At 38.0% G+C, this 20,160-nt stretch overlaps 1 protein-coding gene across 1 annotated transcript; it reads left to right on the top strand.

Annotated features, from left to right (window-relative positions):
• Positions 1-4,420: 4,420 nt before the first annotated feature.
• Positions 4,421-5,896, top strand: LOC119986901. The gene is made up of 4 exons (XM_038831592.1): positions 4,421-4,765; positions 4,814-5,026; positions 5,141-5,603; positions 5,706-5,896. The coding sequence occupies exons 1-4, from the start codon at positions 4,421-4,423 to the stop codon at positions 5,894-5,896; spliced, it is 1,212 nt and encodes a 403-aa protein (XP_038687520.1).
• Positions 5,897-20,160: the final 14,264 nt, after the last annotated feature.

The following is a 20,160-nucleotide window of genomic DNA, read 5'->3' as shown; positions in this document are numbered from 1 at the left end:
GTTGGAAGGCTTCTTCAAAGGTAGGAGCTTGATCATTTATGTGTTGTCATGTGCAAGACCCTTGGATCAAATGTGCTTTTCAAAGCATCTTAATCATTAGATTTTACAGCTCGCATAACAGCATTGGAATTCGTCGATGTAATTGCTAGTACTATTCTGGTGCCCTATGGGTACCATATTGATTATTTAACCACCGTGGCTTTCTCGAAAAAATGAAATAAGAATATACGCAGGCATCAGGAAAGGGATTCACTGACAGGGGGCAAAATATGGATCCTTGAGCATGTCTTTAAATTTGAACCTTTGATTGTCTTGTACTTGCTTGATCTAAGCCCTTAGAAATGGCTCCAAGAGATAAACCCAAACAAGGGCCTTGTTGGCTCATTCTCCTCCAAGTGTTTTTGGTTCCCTCCTTTTCCCTTTTCATTTAAAATGTGTGGAGACAATCCTTAGGGCTTCTAGAATATTTCTTGATTAAATTCAGCACCCCTACAGTTGATATAGCTGGTCCATGTAAGCTCCATGCACGTAAATCTTCAAATGTTGCACTTGACCAAATTCATATATGATCGGGTAGCAGCAATCCAACTATGAACTTTCACTTCTCAAACTGAATTTTGCAGCTCATAATCCTCATCATATTCAGCCCTTTGGCTAGTTTCAATCAACAATCAAAATTCCTTAGTGGAAGGTTAGGTGACCGTGGATTTTCATGATTTTCTAGAGTTTCAAACTCAATCTTGAAAACCAGACTTCTCATGCTTCCAAAACTTAATCTTGGAACATGGAACATATATGATCATCAAAATGAATAACTTACAAAGAAATAGGAGGTAGAACTCCCCAATTGTATGTAAGCTCAAAGAGCGCTTCATTTTTATTGTTATTTTTTGATAAGAAGCTCAAGGAGCTTCATAAAAGACACTTAGAGCGTGTTTGGATTGAGAGATTTGGAGAGAATAGAAAAGAAGGGAAAGAGAATGAAGAAAAGGGAAGAGAATGGAAGGAAAAATATAATTCTCTCTCTTATGTTTGGATAAATAAAAAAAGCAATGAAAGAAGAGTGGTTTAATTTACTAGTTTATCATTACCATTTATGTTTAAAGTATTATGTATAAGGGTAAAATAGGTTTTTAACTTATAAATAACTTAATTAGTCATTCATACCCTCCAAATGACTCCATTTTGGGGAGGAAGAATTTTGATAAAAATTTAATGAAATCTTCCTCCCAAATCCCCTCAAATCAATTCCTTTAATTTTTTATAAACTATCCAAACAAAGGAATTGGAAGGAAACTACATTTCCCTTCTCTTCCCTTCCCCCTAAAACCCTCTCCAAACACACTCTTAGGTTAATCATATTTGGAAACAACCCAGAATATTCGAATCACTGCATGAAAATCATTTTATACATATTAGAATGCCCATATAAAATTTCATAGCAATCGGGAAGCATTTGGTCACTCAACCAAGCAAGTAGCTCTTTTAAATCGAAAACCGATAAAACACAAGTATAGCAATCAGCTCACTGTTCAGTCCCTATGTGTGGTGGTCAAATTTTGCTGTTATAATTTTATATGAAAGATCATAGTGAGTGTAATGTACATACCAAATTTCAAGTCAATTGGTTCACATATGATAAAGTTATAGCCTGCCTAACCAAGTTGACTAACATATCACATATACGGCTGTACGAGTAATCCTATTAAAGTACATTTCAATTGACAAAATCACTCAAACAATGCTACTCAAATGTGTTCAAAATGTTGATATTAAGGTGCATACAAAATTTCATGAAAATCAGAGTACATTTGGTTTGTCACATTCATTAAAGAACACATATGCTCAAAACATAAGTTTTACACAATAACTTAGTTTTGGCGGAAATTAAGCATATGACCAAATATGAATATAATGCATTAATTCTTTTCCTAGAACACATATTTGGGTATTATGAATGTGTGGTTCAAGTTTCATGCCATTTGGACCTAAGTTGGTTAAATTATGGATAATCAAAGATTAAGCCTTAACTAAGTCGATTCTTGTTTGTTTTCAAAAAACTGATTTTCAAACATTATGTTGAGCATATATGCATCTCAAATTAAAGTAGAATTAGACATAAGACTCACTTAGAGCATGTAATCATATAAGTTGCTCAATGAGACATATTCATTTAAATTCAATTCTCATAAATCAAATATTACATCAATGTTTTAATATCATCAAAATCAAATATGTAGGACCAAAAGTCTAACACTGTCAACTTAAAAAAGTATCATCAAATTGTTGGACCTATGATCCCACATATCTAATTTTGATGATATTAAATAATTTGTAAATGATATTGAAATATTAAAGTAATATTTGATTGATGTGAATTGAATTTAAATGAATATATCTTATTGATTTAACCTAATTTTGTGCACATGTACTCTTTGTGAACGTGATGAACCAAATGAACTCCGATTTAAATGAAATTTTGTGCGCATCTTAGTTTCATCATTTTGAACATATTTGACTAAGGCTGTTTTAAGAGAAAACTGAACGAGGATGGTCTGTCTACAAGTCAGCCTGAGCACGCTTAATTCAAAATGGCATAACTCAGTCATATGAAGTTTGATTGAGTGTTTCTTGAACTGAAATTTATTTCAGACATAAATGAACATATCATATTCAGAGTGATTGTTCAAATTTTATCTTCTTGCTATTCAATTTTATGCATGAAGTTGTTGCATCTGTGCAGAGCTGAAACTGTGATAGTTGAGCCTTCACTTCTAAGTTGAATGACCATTGGAAGGAATTTTCATGTGAAATTTGACGTGGACATTCTAATGTGTTTATTATGATTTATCATGTATAAAATTGAATTTACTGAATCGTATTTCTATGTGATTGACCTAAGGCAAGGCATGAAGCTTTGACAAGCTTACAAGCCAAATGAGGTGTCTATACACCAAATTCTTTGTAGGTACAATCTTTTAAAGATTCAAATATGCTCAGAATTCAGTATGTTCAAGAGAATTGAATTTAGGTTTCCAAGAATGAGTTTGGAGCTCTAGGAAACTATGGAAAATCCTAAGTTTCACCAACTTACCACTAAAGACTTGATGCGATGATCGAAACGAGCCTTAGAGGTAAGCATTGGGGTCATATGGAAGGTATCCAAGCATTCATTGAAGTGAAATTTAATGAAATGAAGAGAAAGTCAGTTTTCGTGACAGGATCAATCGGATCGATCAGAAATTATTTGAGATTGATCTAACTATGATGGATCAGCATTGCATCTCATAACATGGATCAATCGGATCGATCACAAATTATTTGAGATCGATCACAGTATATGGAGATTTTTTTGGTTTTAGCATCCGTACATTTTTTTATTGGGTATTTGTCTCCCGTTTGAAATTTATTAGGGAACTAGCACCGTACCACTATTACCAACAGCGGCACAACTTTGTCTTTAGTGATGCCGTTGTTTGTAACAACGGCTTGGTCTAAAGGGCTTGAGCCACTGTTTGAAACAGCGGCACAGTGAGATCTGAACAGCGGCACCTCATATCTCAAAAATGGCATCATGGTGCCGCTTTTGGCAGTAGCGGTTTGTTAGAATCCAAAGTAATGTCGCTGTTTGAGAAGGTGGCATCATGGAATCCCAAGCAATGTCGTAATTGTGAACAGCGGCGTCTTTTATCTATAAACCAAACCAGAGGCACTCTCCGATTCACACAAACAAAAGAAGTCTTACAAAGAGGAAGGGAGTACTTGAGTTCAGTGGTTTCCAATAACCGTCGAGCAACTAAACGGTAATAATTTTTTGTTGATATATACTTGCATTCGGTTTTTGGTACGTATCTTATCTTATATTATGTTTAAATTTGTTAATTACGTATATTAAAAGATTTGTTAATGTTGAGTTGATTATTTTATTTTGTATGTAAAAATAGTTTTGATTTGTTAATGTTGTCGTCATTATTTGAATTGGAATAATATAATTGTTTAAATATGTTAATGTTGACTTGATTAGTGTAGTTTGTATGTAAAAATAGTTTAGATTTGTTAATGTTGTCTTGATTAGTGTAGTTTGTATGTAAAAATAGTTTTGATATGTTAATGTTGACTTGATTAGTGTAGTTTGTATGTAAAAATAGTTTTGATTTGTTAATGTTGTCTTGATTAGTGTAGTTTGTTTATGAATATTGTTTATAATTGTTAATGTTGTCATCATTAATTTAATTGTAATATTAAAATTGTTTATTTTTGTTAATGTTTACTTGATTATTTTATTTTGTTAATGTTGTTATCGGTGTAGTTTGTTTATAAATATTGTTGATTAATTGTTATTGTTCTCTTGATTATTTTAATTGAAATATTAACTCGATTATTTTAATTTGTATAAAAATATTGTCATACGAACGTGATAATGACTTCATATAGAAATCAAGATTTTTCATATGAGTATGAGTACGATTACAGTCAATCTGCTCCTTGGGTTGATTGTACCCAGACAACTAGTGGAAATTCTTCTTCACGACATCAATTACTGGATGTTAATGTCACGTTGATCCCAGAAATGCGTGGTAGTAAAAACACCAATCATTTTGAGGAGGCGGTTGCGAACAACGATGTTAAGGTTGAAGATAAGGAACGTTACATAGAATCTGATGCTAGTGACGCTGAGGATGAGGATGATGATGTTGTTGGTGACATTGCAGAAAATGTTGGGCTTCATACTCTTCTGACGCCACAAATACTTGAATTTGGAGATGTTAATTTTGATGATGCAGTATGCACGGATTGAGATTATGTTAATCAGGGGACTGAAGGTGACTTAGAAGTAAAGCAAGTGTTCAAGAATAAAGCAGAACTGCTTAATGCGGTGAAAGTGTGGCACATAGAGAACAACTACCAATACAAGACTCAGCGTTCTAATACAGAAATTGTTCAATTAAAATGCATGAAGGACAAGACTTGCAGATGGTATCTTCGAGCAAGGGCGAAGGAGTCATTAAAAATGTGGATGATAACTGTGCTAAAAGGGCCACATACATGCACAAATGTCTCTTTAACATAAGGGCATCAATAGTTGGATTGTGAGTACTTGGGGAGTTCGCTTTTGTCTATTGTTCGAGCTTATTTGAAGACTTGTGTTGCTGCTATACAAGCCTTTGCAACCACACAACTGAAGCATGAAGTATCTTATTACAAGGCTTGGATGGCAAAACAAAAAGCAATGGAGAAGTTATTTGGATCGTTTGAGGCATCCTATGTTGTACTGCCTAAGTTCTTTGAAGCTTTAAAGATGTCGAATCCAGGCACGGTTGTTCTTTTCGAGCATAAGAATTCTAACAACACAGTAGCTACATTTGGACAAGTGTTTTGGGCATTTAGGCCATGTATTGAAGGGTTTCAGTATTGTCGTCCATTGATCAGCATTGATGGCACGCACTTGTATGGAAAATATAAGGGGAAGTTGCTCTTAGCAGTTGCATTTGATGCAGATAATGGGTTGTTCCCATTATGTTATGCTTTGGTCGACGCAGAAAATAATCGGAACTGGTCATGGTTCATAAATTGTATCCGTGCGTATGTTACTGATTGTCGAGGTATATGCGTGTTGTCCGATCGACATCCCAGCATCAAACGCATAATGCGAGAGCAATGGCCTGAGCCATTCGCATTCCACAGATATCATATCTGACATTTAGCCAGTAATGTCATGACAAAGTTCAAAGATTCTGATTTAAAATCCACCGTGAATATTATGGGTAGAGAGAAATCTCGAGAGAAGTTTTATTTTTGGATGACAAACTTGAAAGAACTAAATGCCGAAGCATGGCATTATCTCAACCAAGAAGATAAAGAAAGATGGGCATTATCATATGATGATGGACATTGATATGGTAACATGACTACCAATATGTCAGAAATTTTTAACAGTGTCCTAAAAGGAGGTCGGTTTTTGCCAGTCACCGCTCTTGTGCAATTCACTTTCTATCGATCAAATAACTACTTTGTGAAAAGGAGGACCACAACAGATCAAAATTTGAGTGAAAGTAAAGAATGACCAGAGAAAGTGACGAGAGCTCTATTATGAGAAGTTCACATATCCAAGCGGCATCAGGTACGACAGTTCAATCATGCTCCGTGACATTTCAAGTTTCCACGAGTGTTTGCCGAAGTGAAGTTAATCTACAAGGCACACGAAGTCATACAGTCCAAATTGGGGATCAAGCTGAATAACAGAGTTGTTCATGCAACATGTGGATGTTGTATCATCGTCCATGTTCGCATGTTATTGCTTGTTGTTTCGCAAACCACGTAGAATATAAGCAGTATGTGGAGTTGTACTTCACTTTCGTTTCGTACCTGGCTTCCTATGCATCAACTTTCCATCCAATACCAGATGAAATGGGGTGGCTCATATATAATGGGTCATTGCTAACACCAGACATGGAACTTCGACGATTAGCAAAGGGTCGGCAAAGATCAACACGATTGACTAATGAGATGGATATGCGTGAAGGAAGTTCACACTACAAACGTAGTGTCTGTGGTCAAACAGGACATAACAGGAAATCACAAGAATCCAGGGGTTGAAGTAATTATGTTTTTAATTTGATAGCTATTTGACTATGCACGTGTAAAATATGTTTGTAATTTGACAATGTAATTTGAAGTAGTTATGTTTTTAATTTGATAGCTATTTGACTATGTATTGTATATTGTGTAGGATGGAATTTCCGATCGCTTTCATAGTTATTGTTCACCATAGTGGTTTCATGGTCAACAATAATCGCGAATACAAATTTGGGTCAGTGGATATCATCAAGATTCGTAAAATTGAGGAACGGAGCAAAGTAGATTGTTGGCATTATGTGGAAAATGGGCTTAATATTAATACTGCATTTTCACAGTTGAAATATCTTAGACATGGTCAACCTATTTCGTCTGGTCTTGTTGACCTTATAGAAGAAGTTGACTATTATGATATGGCAATCATTGGTGCAGCACATGGAAAAGTTCATCTTTATGTGTGCCACCATGCTGTTGACTTGAGTGAAGACAGTGACGACAATGCATATCGTACTCCTGCAGTTATCCCAAACGATTACATAGAACATTTTGAGGTAACAAGTAATTAAATATGAGATTTTATCTGTGTATTTTTTTATTTTATAATTAACTTTTTTTTCTTGTAGGTTGTCGATCAGGAGATGCGATTGTGAAACTAATGGCAAAGCAAGGATCAGGAAAGAAGAATATTGGTTGATGTGTCGGAAAGACCACTATGTCTGTAATGCATACATTCCGTAATGAGTTGAAATAAAATATGTAATAATATAAACATAATGGTGACTCTAGATAAGAAGTTAAGCATTTGAAGATAATATTGTTATGCTAACATTTTTTCAAACTAAAATACGTAATAATATAAACATAATGACTCTAGCGCCCCATCCTCCGCCTAGTACTCGGACTCCAGATGGTTGGGGCGGAAGATGGAGCTGAGGTAGAAGATGGACCAGCACCAGAATATGAACCAACCTCATATTGACTGTGCTGTGAAGTAGGAGCCCGACCTCGTCTGCGTGCCCGACCTCCTCTCACTCTAGCACTAGGTGCAGGCTCTACTGGATCTGTTGGCTGGTGAAGATGATGTCCCTCTCCTAGCACATCTAGAATATCTCGACATGTCGTGAACCAACCATGTGCTATAACAAAAGTGGCATCAGAAATAGCATTAGTCATAGCAGCACTAGCAATCCTAGCCCCCTCTACTGCAAAATGAGCGTACATATGAATAATAGTTAATTAGGAAACCATAAAATATATGAAAAATATATGAAAAAATGCATAAAAAATAAATTCCCTAAATACTTACAACTCGATGTAGCCTACTAATGGGCGTGATAGTTATATACCACCGCATATAGTCATCCAAACCTAAGTTTGCGATGCGCTCCTATACGATTAGGTCATGTCGCTGGTCCCACTATTATACCCACATTGCATTCTCGTTAGCCCAATTCACATCGCTCCGCCATCTCCTACTCAACTCGTTCAAAGTAGCACTCATATCCACTGGCTCTGGAATATGCTGAAATAGTCCAAATTGTCGCATGACATGATCAGGGCAATGACATTCAACTATCTCATAGCATATGAGCGGTACGACAGACCCCCAAATATGGAATCCCTCAAAACACACCTGTGGCGCCGTAGAAAGTCGTTCCTCTGTGTATGGCATCCACACAACCTGTCGCATAAAATAAAAATAAGATATCTACCCCACAAGTTTTTATATACTTACCAATTATCATAAATTGTGGTTATTACCATATGAGGCCCCTGACTATCAAGTTCAGCCCTAGCAAACGAAACCACAGTGGTGGGATTATTCTTGAAAGTCCGATCCCCACTCCATATAGCACCTAGCGGAGGCAAAGGTTCGTCGAGTCCATGTACGACATGCCTAACAATCTCTGGGCGACATAGATGTAGTTGCTCGCGTGACCATAACTACAAAATATATAAAGTGTCACGCATAAAATTTATGAACATAACGACAAACAAAATTACGAAAATAACTTCGAAATGTAATAATTAATACTAACCTGTAGTAACATTGCACATCCACCCATCACTCTTGCTCCACTCATAGAAGCTCGACAAAGATTTCAATATCAAATTGCTACAACGACTGCTCCCAGTTATATGTACTAGTTTACTGCAAGTCCTCCAATAGTGGTAGATGGTGAAGTGAAACGCTATCGCCATTTGTGCTCGTGAACAACAAACTCCCAAACATGGCCCAAATATAGGCTTGAGCATACTGCAGTAATACATCATCTCCAGCTCCATTGAAAGGTGGACTGTGATGACCAAAATTATCAGAAAGCCACGACAATCGAATAGAGGCACCCTGTCGCTGCGTTCGTGGAGGGACCCGACCCAAAAGTTGCTGCATGACGTCTGATAGGTATGATAATACCTATTGTTTTTGGTAGAAATATCCCCCTCTTAAGATTTCTTCTGATAAATAATGAGCGTATTTATGTGTTGATTTGTATTTTGATAGGTTGATTGCGGTTCGGATGAAAAACGACGGAAAATGGGCTGAATTGAAGGAAATGTCGACCGACCTTCGTGTGTTCAAATAGTCATACCTTTCTGTCATGTTATTGGAATCGTGTGAAATAAAAGGCATTGGAAACTAGACATCTCAAGCTTTCCGTAGAAGCTAAAATCAGGCAAATCGGAGGTCATATGGAGAAGTTATGGTCATTTGAATTGTGGGACTAGGCGTAACACACCTAGGCGCACCATTGTGCACGCCCAGAATCATTTATGCATGCCCAGTCCAGAGAGCATTTGATGTGAAGATGATTGAAAATATATACCACGCCTAGGATTGCGCCTAGGCGTGAATTCAACACGCCTAGGCGCAAAAAGCAATTTTCTAGGATGTTTTAATTCGCCAATTGCCCGAGCCGCAGGGGACTTTTGACCAAAAACTGATTTTCTGGAGAGCGAAACCAGAGGGGGAAGGCGATTCTTGGAGCTAGGAGGAGAGATTCTTCAGCTCAACTTGGATTTACTCAACTAATTGGGTTTATTCATGATTTTCTCATCTCTCCTCTTGTGTTTTTCTCTCATTATGTGTAACTAAACCTCTTTTGCCAAGGCTAGGATGAAGCCTTGGGTTTGATGACTTTGTTTATGACTTGATTTACATATATTTGAGTTGATTTGTGTATAAATATTGTGTTTCTATGTTTGATTGCAATTTCTTCATGCTTGTGGTGTTTGGCCAACACTTTAGGTTTTTGGATGAAATTGTTTGGAGAATTTGCTTAGACAATAATATGTCAAGTAGATTATGCTTCTTGAAACACTTGATTATGAATGTGTCTCCCTTTAATTAGGTGACAATTTGTATGAATTCTAATCTCCATAGAACTCCATGAATTCCTATGCATGTTTAGACCAATAAGATGGCTAGAATGTATTTAGGAATATCCGACCTAGACCAATAAAATGGCTAGTAATCGATTTTAGGGAGATTTGGCTTAAGTGTGCTAAAACCGACTTAGGTACGGATTCGTTATGCCCGAATTAGCAAATATGTGTGTGAATTTGTGTCATTGCAAGTCATTTCCCAAGGGGGATTCCAAAGCCTTGGTGTTCATCTCATTCATCTCATTTGCATTAGTTGCATCCTTATTCTAAGAAAATACCAAAAACACTTTGCTATTTGCTTGTTTTAGTTTAATTACCAAACCAAACAATCTTGAGTTGAACTTTACTTTTGATTGCATTGTCCATACATACATACAAATATACATTTGGATTAGACATAACACCGTCCCTGTGGATTCGACCCTTGCTTATCATTGTGCTGTAGTCGCCGACTAGTACACTTGCTAGTAAAGTTAATTTAGACCCAACAACGTCATCCCATTGCTCAACCACATGTCCAATGACAGCACGACCATCCACTCTCTGCCCTAATAGCAAACCTGCATCTTGAAGAGTGATTGTCATCTCACCACAACGAAGATGAAATGTGTGCGTCTCGCGCCTCCATCGCTCTACTAATTCCGTAAGTAGTCCATGATCAAGCCTGATATGACCAATCTGGGTGATCCCGTAAAAACCTGCCTCGATCACAAATGGCCTAACACGTGCGTCTAAATCCCAAAGCACATGGTGCCTAAACGCGATAGCTCGTCTACCATCATCCTAAATATATATATATATATATATATATATATAATTAAAATAAATCATAATAGAGTTAAATTATAAAAAAAATGAACATTATGCTCCAATTCCTCTAACCTAACCACTCCAAACATCCTCTGATCTATGACCAGCCTGCGTATACAAAACAGATCCATCTGCTGGACCGTGATTCTGGCCTCTCGTGACCGTAGGTATGGATCGAGATGTTGAACGACCTCCACGTGTGCGTCCCATACAAAACAACTATACAAGAATAACATGTGTAAGTTTATTAAATTATGTTATTCCTTTAACTTTAGCCTAATTAAGATCATTAATAAGGGACTACAGGTAAAAAAAACATTTGAAATTGGTGGGCCATTCTTGTCCCCTTTTTGTCTTATGATTCCAACAACATATATACTATTTTGGCTTCAAAGCCACTCACCACCCTACATAATTATTACTAAAAATGACCATTGCTTTTGTCAAGCATCATATACACACACATATATACAAAGTTTTTATCTTCCAGTGATTGAGACCAAACACATTTTCCAAACAAATCAATGACTCCATACAAAGCAAAAGCTTCATTTGGTGTCTAATACTATATAACTTTACATGTGTTTGAATTTTCTCAGGTTCTAAATTACCATTGCTCCAAAGTTAAAGATCAAGAACTACAAAGACATACTACCAATTCACATTCTCCTCTTCTAAATTATTTTTCACTACCATCAAAACAATATTCGTAAAAATGGAGGAAAACCATAAGATGAACAATGGAGGACCATAAAAATATTTTGTGCATATTGCCATACATTTGATGAAAATATTCATCATATTACCGGGGTAGAGCTGGAAGTGCAGAAATGGATGTCCGACGGTGGAGCTACAGTCTACGATGGTGGTGGAGAGGTCGGAACCAGCAATCGACGACGGAGTGATGGTGGGTGGGTGTGCAGTGCGGCTGCCACTAGGTTTTGTGTAAAATGAAGCCCTAATGCCACTGGTTGCACGATTTTGTTTCAAACGTGTGTCGCGGTTTGCAATAGCGGCACTTGTGTGCTGCTGTTGAAAACAGCGGGTCCTTTGTACTTGAATTTAAGCCGTTGTTTAAAGAAGCGGCTTTTATTAAAACAAAATGTTGTCGTGCTTTGTAACCGTGGCAACACTAAAAACAAATACAAGCCACTGTTACAAACAGCGGCATCACTAAAGACAAAGTTGTGTCGCTGTTGGTAATAGCGACACAGTGCTACTTCCTTAATAAATTACAAACGGCAGACAAATACCCAATAAAAAACGTACGGATGCTAAAACCAAAAAAAGCTCCAGTATATGCTGGTGCACTATTTCGTGAATGTGAAAAAAAGAAAGAGAGAGGGAAGATACTTGGAGGATAATACGCCACGTCATCGATTTCCATATATGGGCAAACATGAGAACAAATGCAGTACTTCCTTCCTCATATGGTATAAGACTTGTTTGGGTTTCTTCTTTCAAGATACAAGCTTCATGAAGATCATTTTTGGTGCAACCAAACAATGTTTAGGGATGAAGATATTACTCCAAGTTTTGGAGCCAAAATCAATGGACAAGATCAAGCTAGTACAAGTTGATCAAAGGATCAGAATTAAAGTGGACTTGAAGGGCCAAGATTTGAAGGTACAAGTTGATCCAATGGTAATCATTGAATGTTGCAAAGCTCACACCTTTGATTTTGCTTCCAACGGTTGGATTTTGTGGGTGGAGATTTGTTGATTCAAATTGATCAAGGGCCAAGATTTAAAGATTCATGGAAGGCCAAGATTAAAAGTTAGAGATTGATCCAAGGGCTGAAAATTTGTAGAGGCAAATTTAAAGCTAGGGTTCTATCTCATTCTATACTTGGAGAAGAAAATTTGAGAAATATTCTTTGAGAGAAATTGCTATCAATCTTCAACAATCATTAAGCTTTCTTACTAATTGCTACGTCAACTTCTTCATCAAGTGAAAGATCTTCTCCAACACAAGCCTCTACACTCAAGGGCTTCTCACTATTCTTGCTTTTACAAAGGAGAAGTTCCTACATCCTTTAAGCTTTGTTTTCTCAATATCAAAACCCGTCTTACTCTAAATATCATATCCTACCTTGAGAGTGTTATTGTATTCTTGAGAGTTCTCCACCAAATTAGCTTAGAGCTATCCTTGTAAAAACCTATTCTTCAACATTTGTAAAAGTCCCATTTGTTAGGGCAACTACCTTTGAGAGGTTGAGTTTGAGGGAGGCTTTGAAACCCTTGTATAAGAGTTTTGTGGAGCTCTTGGAAAACCACACCTTAGTGGAGTTGGGAAAATCCTAGGTTGGTGAATCTAGGTAGTAGACATAAGAGAAGGGTCTCCGAACTACTATAAATTGCTGTGTTGATTTTGCTTGCTTATTTGCTAAAATTTCTGGAACCCAATTTTTCTGTGCAAGTTCCCATAGTTAGAGGTTGAATTTTGATCTGAAATTTTTATATAGTGTTTATTAGAGTATTGTGACATTGCATATAAAATTTTGGTGCATTTAGACATCATTTGATAGGTAAAATTTGTGTTGCAAAACTTGTAAGCAGTGTGTTGTTTGAAAAATCTGTTTTGTAAAATTCTTGATTATTTGATATTTGATCATTCACCATATTATATCACATCTTTGCATTGGATTGAATATTGATAGGATAATCATTAGAGTTCAAAGTTGTGTGCTATTTGTTAATTGATATTGATTTGTCTGAAATTGTAAAAAGGGAATTCAATTAGAATTTGGGGGCACAATTCACCTCCTCTTATGTTAAGCACGATCCTTCACAAACTTATTTCAAGACACGAAAATATTGGACCCTGCCCTACATGGTAAATCCCGGGCACGTGAGTCCCCCATCTCACGCAGAGAGGTAATTACAGGCGGTCGACCCATGGTTTGGCTCCAAAGAAATTTGCTGGACATGAGAGTTGAACATAGGACTTCCTGACTTTGACAAGAGTTAATCCTGACAACTTGCCAACCAGCCAACTCCTTTGGAGTTCTCTACTTACAGTAACTCCCACAACGTGGTGGTAGCGGCTGGGGTGTATGACACTAGTGTTCTATATATAGAGACCAGTGGTAAATCCATTGTACAAAAGACTGTTAGTAATCTACAAAAGTCTACTGATCTACAAAAGTCTACTGCAGCCTCCTAACAAAGTCTATATACAACAGCTATATCTATTGCTTTATGTCTTGTCTTTATCATGCTTATTACCGTTGAGGACAGCTATATCTTTTGCTTTATGTCTTGTCTTTATCATGCTTATTACCGTTTACTCAACGGTACTATTTTATATCTCTGTATTATGTATATAACTCATGTCTGATTGTATCCTTTGATTGAATTGAATGAAAGTTCTCAATTCACAAACTCTCAACTCCAAGTCTTTTATGGTATCGGAGCTGGTTCTAATTCCAACCTCAGCTCTTGACACTTCTTCTTCTACCTCCATGACTACTGTAAACACAGGTCTAAATGGGGATGAACTGGCTACTGCTACAACAACGAATGGCAAACCAATCATAGCCATCAATGCGAACTCCCAATTGGCGTTGAAGCTCAAGACAACTAATTTTTCCACCTGGCGGCTCCAGCTCATGACTGCCCTCCGTGGATACAAATTGTTAGGGTATGTTGATGGTCGTCTTGTCCGTCCATCAGATTCAGATCCAGACAACCAGGAACACTGGGACTGCCAGGATAGCTTATTGTTGAATGCTATAGTTGCTTCACTCCATGAAACTACAGTTCCACTACTTGGTGATGTGTCCACAAGCAAGGAGGCATGGACAAAGTTACACACTCTGTTTGCAAACAAATCCAGATCCCGCATTGTTCAACTAAAACAGCAGTTGGTGACCATCCTTCGAGGGACCAAAAAGATTGAAGAATACCTTAATGAGGTAAAACAAATAGCTGATGAACTTGCTTTAACAGGTCACCCTGTGGAGGATGAAGACCTGGTTATTTTTGTCTTAAATGGCCTAGGACCTGAGTACAAAGGCACGGTGGACTCTGTCAATGGCAGAGAAAACCCCATTTCATACGAATCACTCAGGTCACTACTCTTGAGTCAAGAGGCATATCAACAACGACTTGAGCAAAACCAAGCTCAACTACTAGCTGCTACAAATTTTGCTCAAAAACAATCCAATCAAGACCCACGCAACTATGGAAATAATTTCTCCCAGAGAAATTTTCATCAGAGGCAAGGAAATTTCAGATCCAGCAACTATACCAATCAAAATCAGCAAACTTCCTCCCACTTTTCCAATCAGTCGCAATCTGGGTTTTCTAACAATGGAGGACATAGACAGAGGCAAAGACCAAGGATTTTTTGTCAAATCTGTGACAAACCAGGCCACTCAGCAAAATCTTGTAGGAAACTTAAGGCCTTTATGCGTCAAGTTCCCATGGTTCTCATGCTGTCAACAATGTCCAACCTTGGCTAGTTGACTCAGGGGCGAGTCATCACATGACGGGACAGCTGGGGAATATGACAATCAACTCCGAATATGATGGCACTGATGAGGTCAAAATCGGAGATGGAACAGGTTTGCAAGTAACTCATACAGGCACTTGTCATATGCACACTCCAAACATAATTTTCACACTTGATCACACACTGTGTGTGCCTAAGCTTAAAAAAAACTTACTCTCTGTCCATCAATTCACTAAATCTAACCGTGCCATGCTTGAATTTCATCCTGATTATTTTATTGTTAAGGATTTGAGGTCGGGAGCTTCGCTGGCTCGAGGTCCATGCATTGAAGGTGTATACCAGTTTGTACCTGCTCAACCTGCTCAACCTGCTCAACCCAAAACAGCATTGGTTGCTCAGAAGTCAAGTTTAGATGTTTGGCATAAACGTTTGGGGCATCCAAATGCATTACTTCTCTCTTATCTGATTAAAAATGCAAACTTATCATCTGTTGTTTCTTCTTCGCCTAGTCAATCGTTGACGTGCAACTCTTGTGACATTAATAAAATACATAGACTTCCTTTTCGTATCTCTACTGTAACTAGCAATGCTCCATTGCAGGTTTTATATTCCGATGTTTGGGGACCAACTCCCATGGCATCAATTTCAGGCCATAAATATTATGTGCTTTTTGTTGATCATTACACCAGATATACTTGGATATTTCCTTTATTTCATAAGTCTGATGTCTTGAATGTGTTCTTGCAATTTCAGAGACTCATTGAACGCCAACTTTGTGTAAAAATAAAGACTCTATACACGGACAATGGAGGGGAGTATGTCAAACTGCAATCCACCTTGAATCAACTTGGCATCACTTGGATGCAATCTCCTCCATACACACCACAGCATGTGGGACTGGCTGAACGCAAGCATAGACATGTGGTGGAAACGGGCAAAACCTTACTCTCTCAAGCCAACTTGCCATCTACTTTCTGGACCTTTGCATTTGAAACAGCAGTGTATTTGATGAACCGGTTACCACTTGCCTCCACTAAACCTCTGTCCCCTTATCAACTCTTATTTCACTCTACTCCAAACTACCTCAAATTGCGTATCTTTGGTTGCCTTTGCTATCCTTGGTTGAAACCATACACAACCAACAAACTCCAATCCAAGTCCTCTCCTTGTATTTTTCTAGGATATTCAACCAATCAAAGTTCTTTCAAGTGTTATGACCCCCTTACTGGTAAACTCTATTTGTCCAGACATGTTCTCTTTAGAGAACATATATGCCCTGGCAGTTCTCCCAACAATTTCAACTCTGAACAATCTGACTTTATTCCTATGTCTCAAGGCACCTCACCTACTCCTCCCTTTACATGCTTTACTCTACCTTCAACATCCACTCTCTCTCCTCCCTCCAATAATTCATCAATATCCACCTCTCCACCCACTAACTTTGACAATCTCTCTCCTTTCCCACCTTCAGTGTCAACTCCAATCACTTGCTCTCCCTCCACGTCCCCACCTACAAATGTGTCCTCTCCTGCCTTATCTCTACAACCTACTTCCCCAACTCCTATCACACGGTCCCATTCTATGGTTACAAGGTCAATGAATAATATTTACAAACCCAAATCTCTTGACCACAGTACACTTCATCCTATTCCAGAGACCTCAGAACCTCACACTGTTTATCAAGCTCTAAAGTCTCCTCACTGGCTCAAGGCAATGGAAGAAGAACTTACAGCTCTTCGTAGTCACTCAACTTGGACTTTGGTTCCTCCTGATCCAAGTTATCAACCAATTGGCTCAAAATGGATTTTTCGCATAAAACGCAACCCCGATGGTACCATTCAACGCTACAAAGCACGCCTTGTTGCTCAGGGATTCCGTCAAAGGCCGGGTCTTGACTACAGTCAGACGTTCAGCCCTGTGATAAAATCCACTACCATTCGCTTGGTTCTATCGTTGGCTGTCATGTATAGATGGCCGCTCAAGCAATTAGATGTCAACAATGCCTTCTTGCATGGCAACTTGACTGAAACGGTGTTCATGAAACAACCTCCAGGATTTATAGATCCTCAGAAGCCTAAACATTTATGTCTACTAAACAGGTCTATCTACGGCCTCAAACAAGCCCCTAGGGCCTGGTTCACTGCCCTCCGCAAGGCACTTCTTCACTTGGGGTTTGCAAATTCAAAAGCTGACACATCCTTGTTTATTTATCATTCTGGCTCTCTTATTGCTTACATTTTAGTCTATGTAGATGATCTTATTCTAACTGGCTCTAATGTGGATTTTCTTCATAATGTCACTCGAGCTTTGGGGTCTAAATTTTCTCTCAAAGAACTTGGCGATCTGTCCTACTTTCTCGGAATTGAAGCGGTTCGCACCACTAACCAGCTGTTTTTGTGCCAACACAAGTACATTCATGACCTCCTTGCTCGAGCCAATATGCTTGGTTCCAAATCCACTGAAACTCCACTTTTGTCATCACTCAGTATCTCTCAACACAGTGGCACATCCCTTTCAGATGCAATCTCATACCGCCAATTGGTTGGTTGTCTACAATATCTCTCACTTACACGGCCGGACATAAGTTATGCTGTCAACAGACTTGCTCAGTATCTTGCTCATCCCACCACGGATCACTGGGCCACATTGAAACGCATACTTCGCTATCTCAAAGGAACTCTTCATCACGGTCTCATATTTCGAAGTAACAGCCCTCCGATATTACGTGCCTACTCTGATTCCGATTGGGCAGGGAACCCCGACGATAGGTCCTCAATCACTTCTTACATTATTTTTCTGGGTTCCAATCCCATTTCATGGCGCTCCAAGAAACAAAGGGCCATAGCTCGCTCCTCCACCGAGGCGGAATATCGTTCTCTTGCAGCCACAGCCTCCGAAGTTGTCTGGATCACTCAGCTTCTTCGTGAACTTCATGTCTCTTTAACTCATCCACCTCTGCTTTTGTGTGATAACCTTGGGGCCACTCATCTCAATATGAATCCAGTTCAACAATCAGGTATGAAGCATATTGCTATTGATGTCCATTTCTTACGTGATCTTGTACAAAAACAAGTATTCACAGTTCGGCATATCTTCACTGAACATCAACTAGCCGATCTTCTTACTAAACCACTTCCCCGGTCGCGTTTTCTTAGTCTGCGGGACAAGATAAGTCTGCGTGATGGCACCCTAATCTTGCGGGGGCGTATAGAGACCAGTGGTAAATCCATTGTACAAAAGACTGTTAGTAATCTACGAAAGTCTACTGATCTACAAAAGTCTACTGCAGCCTCCTAACAAAGTCTATATACAACAGCTATATCTATTGCTTTATGTCTTGTCTTTATCATGCTTATTACCGTTGAGGACAGCTATATCTTTTGCTTTATGTCTTGTCTTTATCATGCTTATTACCGTTTACTCAACGGTACTATTTTATATCTCTGTATTATGTATATAACTCATGTCTGATTGTATCCTTTGATTGAATTGAATGAAAGTTCTCAATTCACAAACTCTCAACTCCAAGTCTTTTACTATATAGTTTTTCCTTGTGCTCTGTAGAATTGTTATTATTTTGTGGGGAAAAATGATACATATGCATGAAATTTTCATTTACTTGGCATAAAATTAAGTTGTATGAATCCTATGTATTACTTAAATACGTAAAATTAAACTCGTCTAAACATGTCTTGTAGCATCCACATCCATAAGTGGGTTTTGGATTTGGGCCAGATTGAATATGGAATTTCCAAAGCCCGCTGTTTTTTAATGTTTTGTTCAAGGAACCTAATTGCGTTTCACTAAAGAATATTATTCACAACCTTACCACGTCCTAAAAGAATTAGGAATCCTAAAAGGTCTTGGGAGTTGTTTTTTAAACTTCTAAATATATAATAGTTAGCTTGCAAACTGTTACCTATTCTCACTACTCTCTCGTATCAATTTTGCACAAACATGAGTTCACTGCAAGCGCAACACGACGGTGATGGGGTTTTTATGGAATTCGGTGAGGCCAGTTTTCTTGCGGAGGAGCAGAATTATGCCGATGAACCGGGCAGACTAGTACTAGCAAATTCTGATACGGCGCCGGATTGGATGCAAGAAAGTTCGATGACAGCGGGATATTCTACTACTTCTCATAATGGTTGGGAATCTGATTATAGAGGGGTTTTTATAGAATTTAACGATCTGGACTGGGTTTTCGATGATCTGGCCCCTACGGTTTCTGATGATCATGTGGTTAGGGTTCCTGATGATGATGATGCGGTTGGTAGTAACCAAGACTTTATTGCTTTGCCTATAGAGGTTGAAGAAGAAGAAGAAGAAGAGGAGGAGGAGGAAGACATGATGGATTGGATAGAAGAAAGTTTGATAAGAGATGAAATATTATCGTTATTATCCAGTAATTCTGGTAATAATGGTATGATTCCGGCGACAATGGAATCCATAGCTGGTTTGGAGAAAGGTGTAGTAGTTGATGATGAAGATTATTCATGTCCCATTTGTTTGGAGGAATTGGGTTGTGGTTCAAGCCTGACTCGGATGCCTTGCTCTCATGGATTTCATGATGAGTGTATAGTTAGGTGGTTGATGACTAGCCATCGTTGTCCAATGTGTCGCTATGAGTTGCCCTGTTAAGAGACGGTGGAATGTTATTATTCTTGTAATCAGTTTGAAAATAATTAGTAAATTGTATTCAATTTGTTGTTTTAATTGGTACTTGCAGCTTTAATTTTATAAATCATGTTACATCAATTAACTTTGTACAATTAACTAACTCTTCTAATTTCTTAGGGTTTGGGGAATTCTTAAAATTTGTCACATTAAAAACCACATCACCATATTATGTGGGCCCAACAAAACCCATTGATCTGCTTGTATAGTTGGTACATTAAAAATCACATCAATCACCATACAAAATTGGTTACTATA

The sequence above is a fragment of the Tripterygium wilfordii genome, chromosome 20 (genome assembly GCF_013401445.1).
Source record: "Tripterygium wilfordii isolate XIE 37 chromosome 20, ASM1340144v1, whole genome shotgun sequence".
In the NCBI taxonomy this organism is placed as follows: Eukaryota; Viridiplantae; Streptophyta; class Magnoliopsida; order Celastrales; family Celastraceae; genus Tripterygium; species Tripterygium wilfordii.
This window is presented reverse-complemented; position numbering and strand designations above follow the sequence as displayed.

Bases quoted from the DNA above. Each gene is read 5' to 3' on its own strand.
- LOC119986901 (XM_038831592.1), top strand. From the start codon at position 4,421: ATGACTTCATATAGAAATCAAGATTTTTCATATGAGTATGAGTACGAT. The intron at 5,027-5,140 runs GTGCTAAAAGGG...GCTTATTTGAAG, and splicing joins TAAAAATGTGGATGATAACT to ACTTGTGTTGCTGCTATACA. The intron at 5,604-5,705 runs GTATATGCGTGT...TCTGACATTTAG, and splicing joins GTATGTTACTGATTGTCGAG to CCAGTAATGTCATGACAAAG.